The sequence below is a fragment of the Melitaea cinxia genome, chromosome 9 (genome assembly GCF_905220565.1).
Source record: "Melitaea cinxia chromosome 9, ilMelCinx1.1, whole genome shotgun sequence".
Taxonomy (NCBI): Eukaryota; Metazoa; Arthropoda; class Insecta; order Lepidoptera; family Nymphalidae; genus Melitaea; species Melitaea cinxia.
Window position 1 is genome coordinate 3,839,461 of NC_059402.1, and position 8,848 is coordinate 3,848,308.

General features: G+C 36.6%; 1 protein-coding gene across 1 annotated transcript; it reads left to right on the top strand.

The window, feature by feature from the left end:
• Positions 1 to 729: 729 nt before the first annotated feature.
• Positions 730 to 6,474, top strand: LOC123656341 (arginine-glutamic acid dipeptide repeats protein). The gene has a single exon (XM_045592038.1). The coding sequence runs from the start codon at positions 991 to 993 to the stop codon at positions 6,472 to 6,474; it is 5,484 nt and encodes a 1,827-aa protein (XP_045447994.1). The 5' UTR covers positions 730 to 990.
• Positions 6,475 to 8,848: the final 2,374 nt, after the last annotated feature.

Consider the following 8,848-nt stretch of genomic DNA (forward strand, 5'->3'; position numbering starts at 1 on the left):
TAGGTAACGCCATCTATGAACAGTTATTATAAAGTAATAAAACGTGTTGTCTTGTTCCAAAAAGTAGATGTCAGTAGTATAGACGGAACTAAAGCTGTCAAAATAAGATGTTTTAACTGTGACCCCCCTGATGTGTACTAACGCTGTCAAAAACAAACACTTCATAGATAACACAGATATCAATCAATACAAGTTTTGACCATAGAGCAAAAATATAACCGAGACAGCGAAAACAATATAGCTTATATCTATTTGTTCTTAATTTATATTGTTCCCTTAAAAACATTTAAAAAACAGTAATACCAGTACAGTTTTATAAAATAAATACAATTATCTAACTTACAATATTTGTTGCAATTTCGTTTTACGTATTAAGTGATATCAGTAGAATTGAAACTCATCACTAATAATAATAAAATTATAATTTAACTCTTAGACCAAACGTACAATACTTTTTTAGTACCTAATTATTATTTTCAATAAGATTCTTTGGATTGGTATAAATTATATCACCTTGTAAATGAGTAACTTCCCGAGAAATAAAGTTGTATGAAATATTTTATAAAAAAAAGTTCTATCGTGGCAGCCATTTTATAGATATTAATTTGTCTATGCCAAGAGCCAAAGAAAGGTGAAGCTAAACAAAAGGGTAGCATGTAGATAGCATTTGCTAAATTAATAGTGAAATATAAGAAAAACATAAAATATTAATAGTAATAATACAATGTGAGTGCGTGACTTTAATTATCACAGTGAATGTACATCGTATGTGTTAATAAATTGAAGTATAATGCATCCTGTAATGGTGGCCATTAGGAGTAATAATTATGTGTATTGGCATACTTACGGTCGTACAGACCATCAATGATATTAAAACTGAATTATAGTGTACGTTAATGTTAAATTTAGAGAAAACACTATGTAAAGTTTAAGTGTTTATGTTATGTGAGTGAGAGATAATAACCAGTGTCAATAACAATTACTTATATCATGGCCCAAAATCAAGGGGATGTACAAGTTACACCGACCCAACCTGTTAAAGATAAAGATATTTACGCTTGTCTTCCTGATATACGTACAAACGGTCCACTGGGGCCTGACGAGCCTTGTCCTGGTGGAGAGGAATTGAGATGGTTGCCTGCTCAGGCCACAGACAGAGATCTTGTTATGTACTTGAGGGCCGCACGTTCAATGGCAGCGTTTGCAGGTATGTGTGATGGAGGTTCTCCTGATGATGGCTGTGTAGCAGCCAGTCGTGACGATACTACTATAAATGCTTTAGATGTCTTACATGACTCGGGCTATGATCCTGGTAGGGCTCTACAAGCTCTCGTGAAATGTCCCGTCCCAAAAGGAATTGAAAAGAAATGGACAGAGGAAGAGTCAAAACGATTTGTTAAAGGTATACGTCAGTTTGGAAAGAATTTCTTCAAGATTAAAAAAGATTTACTTCCACATAAAGATACAGCAGAGTTGGTTGAGTTTTACTATTTGTGGAAGAAGACTCCGGGTGCTAGTAGCAATAGACCTCATAGAAGGCGTCGTCAAGCATCGTTAAGACGTGTACGTAATACACGAAACTCACGTGCAGGAACACCAAAGGAACAAACTCCTGAAGCTACACCTACTGTGCCCGATACAAATGGTTCTCGTCCTTCACCTAATCCGAAAGAGGCAGGAGAAATGAGTTCAGTAACAGAAGATGAAAATTCTGAAGATGATAGTGATTCGAGGGAGGCAGGGGACCTTGCTAAGGCTGATAATTGTAGAGGTGATAATCCAGACGATTCACCCAGTAGAATGAGAACAAGAAATAAATCAAAAGAACAAACTACACCAAGTGGTAAGAAAGGTCAAGATGAAAGTGATAATGACACAAAAATTAAGAAACCTACTAAACAATCCACACAAAGTACAAATAATAATATTCAAGAGAAAGTTTTGTCTTCACCTTTGAGTAAAGAAAGTAAAAAGAAAGTCGCTGTTAATGGTAAAGTGGATGTGTCAAAAGTTAAAAAACGACTCCCAGATGATACAAAACCAGAAGGTATTATGGATGGTGACGTTCAAATGAAGAAAAAGAAAGCAGCGGAGCCACCTGAAAGTCCATCAGAAAGCTTAACAAATGATAGTTTTCCCGCTATGGATGAAACAGAAAGTGCAGAGCCAGAACCTGAGGCTTGTGACTTTAGTTTTAACAAAACTGATAAAGAAAATTCAGAACAAAATAAAGAAAGTGAACAAGAGCAACTGCAAAAGCCTGTAGAATCTCAAGTAAAAGCTGAATTAAATTCTGAGCCTGTAATAAAAACAGAAAAAGATACTTTGCCTCCTATCTATAAAACAATTCCTGAAAAGGAAGACAGAGCCGTAGACCTAAAAACTGATTCAACTAAAAATCAAATGGAAAATATGGAGCAGAGAGTTCATCCTCTTTTTCCTAAAACTGAACTTATTATACCTAAAGTTACACCTATGTCTACAGAAGTCATGGAGAAAATTAAAATTAAGGAAGAAATCGATACAGAAGAACAATCACTTAATTTACAAAAGGAGGACTTCCAGAAAGATCCATTAGCTCATAATTTTTCAGGACATGCATTAAGTCAATCAAGCAAACCATTAAATTTAGAAAACACAAACTACTTTGTTAAAGATAATCATATGTATAATCCAAAACTTAATCATAACATTAAAATTGAAGGGGTTCCAAGCAATATTTTCAATCCAGCCATATCCAAAGAAAACTCAATTATACGAAATACAAAAGATTTTACAAGTGGTATGCCACCATTTTCTTATCCACCGAATATCAATTTTGCTAATGATCCTAGTAAACACAATCCTATAATTAATCCTTTGAAAACAGTAATAAAGCTAGAGCCAAGAGATGAAACAAATGAAATGAAAAATCAGAATACAGCTGAAATATTTACTGCAACTATATCTACAGCAAACAAGGTGGATTCCCCTAGTACACCTCGTTTAGATTCTATGCAGAGAATCAGTCCCTCACCAACAAATACAAGAGCATCTTCTCCACCACATATGGAACATCCAGTTACTACAAACACAGAACCTATTTCACCTGCTAATGCTCAAGAAATGAAGCCTCAAGAATCTGATGTCGAAGAAAAACAACCCACAGACTTAAAAACGCAGCCAATGTCAAAACTTGATAATCAAAATGCCAGTTTAAGACCACCAATATTCCAACCAGCATTAAGGCCAGAAAATCTAGGTATTAGGTCAACTGAAGCTTCTAGTACTCCAGTATCTGGCCAAAATATGCCACCTCCACTTAGTCAACCGTCAATTACTGGGCTATTACCTCCAGGCCCCCTTATATCAGTTGGTGGTGCATCTAATGTTGGACCATACAGTTTTATGCCAGCATCTTTATATGGACATCCTGGACATCCGGGCTTAGACAAACCTAGTTCTCTGCCACCCTTAATGCAGCAAGTGCCTCCATCTCATGCTCTTCCTGCTTCAAGTTTGATTTCTCAACAATCTAATCAAAATGACCCATCTATGCCGCAAGATCTTAAAATAAAACAAGAGATACCTGATAATATGCCAGCAAATTTATCAACACAAAATGTATCTGATCCTTTACAATCACTTAAAGAAGTGAAAGTACCAGGGTATCCTATTGGAAGTGCAATTGCTCAACACTTAAGCTCAGAAAGAGATAGAGAATCAATATCAAGTGTTGAAAACAGTAGCAGACCACCAAGTCAACCACCAAATGAAAATTCAAATATGCCAAGTGCTTTCCTTGGTCCAAGGATAGAAAGTATAAAGAAAGAACCAGATTTCCTACACCAACCTCATATAACACCAGTGTCGACAAGTCAAGGAAGTGGATCAGATACAGGAAGTACAGCGCCGCCAGTTAAGAGTCCTCATACACCTACTCCTATAAAAAGTCAACCGAGTCATAATGGTACTCCTGGTCATCCACACCCTTCAGCAACCACTTCGCCTTTTTCGAGGCATTTAACAAGCCCATCTCAGCCGAGACAAATTTCAGCTTCACCTGTTCAACCACATACTCCAGTATCACATTCAGCCCTTAATTTAATGAATCCAACACCTCTCACAATACCAGCGACAATGTCTGGTCCAGTTATACATTCAAGTCAACAACATGGACCTCCACCACCACATCCATTCGCTTCGCCTTTGCATCATCCTCATCATCCTTTACTTCACCCATCGTCAATTTTCCAGTTGTCTGCTGCAGCGGCAGCACATGCAATGCATCCTTATTATTCACATCCACATCCTGGTTACTCCATGCCTTATCCTTATCCATATGGACCATTACCGCAACATCACCCAATACCACCAATGCACCCACCTTCAAGTACTCCGGGGAGACATGACCCAGTGAAACCATCGACTATTGAATCCACTACTATGCTCAGTGCTCATCATAGCACAAGCTCATCTGTAACAACAAGATCACTAAGAGAAATTTCTGAAAGCTCAGATGATCCAAGAAACCCGAATGCAACTACAGAAAGACACCAGTTGCATGAAACGACAATGACTCATCATCATTCAACAAGCCATCACAGTGCAGTTCATACAAGTACTGAAAAACAACCCAGTCACGTTGGAGGAGGTACAAATCATACTTTGTCCATTTCGCATTCTACATCTAGTAGTTCATCGCAATCTATTCAACACAAAATTAATACACAACAAAAATCCAGCTCTCATTCAAGTTCTCCTCTTCATTTATCGGCAAGTGTTTCGCAAACAACTAGCAGTTCTTCAAGTGTTAATGTTACGAATAATCATACACATCATCATTCGCATCATCTTGCACATCACCCAGAACGGCTATCTCCTGCGGATTCAATGTTACTTAGACATCACCCTAAAATGTTACCTGGTAACCCAAATCATCTTATGATTCAACCCCCTTCAATGGGTCATCCAGGTTTAAGTTTAGGTTTACCACCCGGTCCTGGTCCAAGCTCCATTGAAAGCTTAAGACTGCATGCTCAAGCTGCGGCGGGATTGCAATCATCACATCCCCGATCAGGTTCTCCTCATCAATTACCACATGGGCATCCACATTTACGTGGACCACAGCGACCATTACCAGATGATAATCCAGAATTAAAACTCGAGACACAGTCTCAACCTGAAGAGGAAGAAATTCCCAGTCCTGCTCACATACCACATGGACCTAGTCCAGAACCGAAGATTGAAGATACTGAATGTCACAGATCACAATCTGCTATATTTTTAAGACACTGGAACCGAGGAGATTACAATTCGTGTACTCGTACTGACCTGATATTTAAACCTGTTCCGGAATCAAAACTTGCTCGCAAAAGAGAAGAAAGACTTAGAAAGCAAGCTGAAAGAGATAGAGAGGAAAGAGAAAAGATTGCACAGCAAGCTCATAGAAAAATTGCTACACCTGAAAAGCCGGAAACAAAACCGCCATCTCGGGGTGCTATTGAAACGATAACCTCTCCATATGACAGATTTCCCCGGCCACCCGGATATCCAGATACTCCAGCTTTACGACAATTATCAGAATACGCTCGGCCACATGCAGGTTTTAGCCCAGGTAATATTCCTCGACATTGCATGGACCCAATGCTGCAGTATCAATTAAGTTCTATGTATGGGGCTGCTGGCGCCAGAGAGAGACTAGAACTTGAACACCTAGAAAGGGAAAAACGAGACAGAGAAATAAGAGAGCTACGAGAACGTGAATTAAACGACCGATTAAAGGAAGAACTACTTAAAAATAACGTTGGACCTCGCGCTTTGGATCCACACTGGATTGAAATGCATAGGAGATATGGTATGCCTCCTCCGCCTCCACAAGGAGCAATTCCTGTACAGTTTGGACTATATCCACCAGGTCATGGGCCTGCAGCACTTTCTCAGTTAGAAAGAGAACGGCTTGAAAGACTCGGAATTCCCCCTGCGGGGGCGGCGGGTCCTCCGCCATCAGTACCAGTGTCAGGAGCACCATCACATCATCCTCATCATCCACATCCTGGAGTGGCAGCTGCACAGTTAGAGGCTGCGGAAAGACTAGCGCTAGCTGCAGATCCTATGGTGCGGTTGCAAATGGCAGGAATAAATCCGGAATATCATGCACACACTCATGCTCACACGCATGCACACTCTCATACGCATTTACACCTCCATCCAGGGCAACAAGCCGCGCAAGCGCAACAAGATGCTTTAGGTTTGAGTCTCGGTGCAGGCGCACCTTATAGACCATTGCCACATCCAGACCTCTTAGGCAGGCCGTATGCCGAACAGCTGGCTCAGCAAGCCGCCGCCCATGAGCAGTTGCAACGACAACTGTTGCTCGAACGCGAACGAGGCTTTTTACACCCAGCTCACCACGAAGACTTCCTCCGGCAGCAGCGTGAGCGTGAGTTGAAGGTGAGAGCACTAGAAGAGGCGGCGCGGGCGTCGCGACCGTAGTGTCCCGCACGCCTCCCTCCCGACCACGCCGTTGTGGTGATCGAGTGAAGTGAGGCTCCTCTGTCGTGAGGCCTTTGTAAAAATACTTCGAAGTGTTCACGCGCTAGTGTTACGCCAGTTAGAACCGAAAGGTTTATTATTTTTTATGTGTGACGATACCTGTAATTTATATTTATAACTTAAATATTTAAGTTTTTATAATATTTTTATAGTCGCATGGCCGTATAGTACGCTTGTTTCCATGCTCAAATTTATTTCATAACGACTAGTCATAATTAAATTTTATTTGTGCGAGATATATATAACGAGATGAGTCACACGTTTTTACATAGAGTGCTGTTAGTTTAAATTATTGTTTTATATTTTAATAATTATACACTTTAAGGGTGCTGGGTAACATTCATTAATATACGAATGGACCACTTGGCTACATTAATTAATGTAAAGAACAAACTATATTTTTATGTTCATGACATAATAATAGTTCGTCATTAAATTGTTAATGAACTTGTAAGAAAAAGTAGGGTCTGTGACTTGCCTTCTAATCGACTTGCCTTTTCGTGTACTTGAACATAGAGAATGTGTTTTTGTATCTATATAATCTAAAATAATACTGACTTAAAATAATTCAATCAATACTTTTTCTTTTAAATATATATAGTATGCAATGATCACGATTCATTGAAAACATATCAAATTAAAGTTAATATGACTGTTACATTTTGATATATTCATCTCTATATTTGACCGATCGCAATAAACTTTATTGAAATGTCTTATTTTGATAGATTAGAAAGGTGTAAATGTCGACCTTGTAAATTGTGAGCTCATTCGACCATTAAGAGGAAAGGGTACCTGAGAGACTTTTGAAAAATTGGTAGTACTAACGTTTTAGGTAGATTATTATTGACCAAAACAACATTTCGTAGTCGACTATTTTCTCCCCAAAACATACCATTTTTTTTTTATATAACTACATAAACCTTCAGCTATGTCTCTATGTTCTCGTTTTTTTTTTTTTTGTAAATATGCGTATTTTTTTTAACGAGTGTCTGAAAATGTATAAAAAAATTAGGCAAATCTAGTTTTTGAAGACTCCTACTCCCTATGATAATAAGAATATGAAAAAACAAAGACATAGGGGCATGGTCATGGCATTTAAAGGTTTTATGTAACAAAAATATTTGATCTAGTGTCATTATCCAGGGACAAAACAGTCCACTATGTTTTTATGGAGAAAGAGTATACTTTCCTCTTAATGATAGTATTATATATATATACACATACATATATATATATATATATATATATATATATATATATATATATATATATATATATATATATATATATATTGTAAATAGCTCTGTTCTTGTAAAAAAAAAATGTGTTATGGCTGCTAATGATGTGTCTGATATGGTCAATAAATATTATTAACTTATTAAAATATTTATTAGATACAGAAACACGGATATGTGTCACTGTTACTTATGATTTATAATATAAGAGACAGGAAATATTATGAAATGAAATCTGAATTTTTCAAATACAATCAAAAAGCTACTTCAAATCTTGTACAATACAATAACGATGTCATAATATAGTGAGCAGTCATAACACAGAGCTGTTTAGTTTACGACACATTAGCTTTACTGCAAATTTATTGTCGATGTAAATTGTTAAGTACAAAGTATTTTAAATATACCAGCGCAATATATTACAAATTTTCTTGTGAACTATAGACTTCGACAATATGTGTGCAGTTTGTTTAATAATTAACAATTCTACTTAAAGATTAAAAAATAACTACTTTAACCTACTTAAATACTCTTGCACTGTAAAAAATAAATAATTAACGTTTAACTTGGTTTTAAACAAACATAATTATTTAGTTTAACTGACTTTGTTTCTATCGCAAAAAAATAGAAGTGTGATTTAATACTTGTAAATTAACTTAGTATTTTTCACCAACTGTGCACATTAATGTACTTTATTGCACTATGTAAAATAAAATCCTTTGTAATAAATAGATCCTTTAGTGATGAAATAAAATTAAAACTATAGATTATTCTAGACGTAATGAAATTCAAATTGTTGCTTGGTAGGTGTTATGTTTATAATGCCATAGTTACTTTCCGATTTTTCAAAAAGAGATTGAGTATTATTTTTAGAGAAAAGATATATCTTTTAATTAAGAGGTTGAGTGTCGGATTAAAACTTCATTTATTTAGACAATAAGGTTAAATGGATGTCTTAGTGCTTTTGTGTAAATTTTTTTGAATAATATATGTGAAAAAAATCTATGTTGTTTATCTATCATGACCATTGTATTCATAAGGGCATTGTTTTTAAATATTTCCCAAAATGTTAGACT

Excerpts from the sequence above, each read along its gene's own strand:
- LOC123656341 (XM_045592038.1), top strand. The coding sequence starts at position 991 with ATGGCCCAAAATCAAGGGGATGTACAAGTTACACCGACCCAACCTGTT.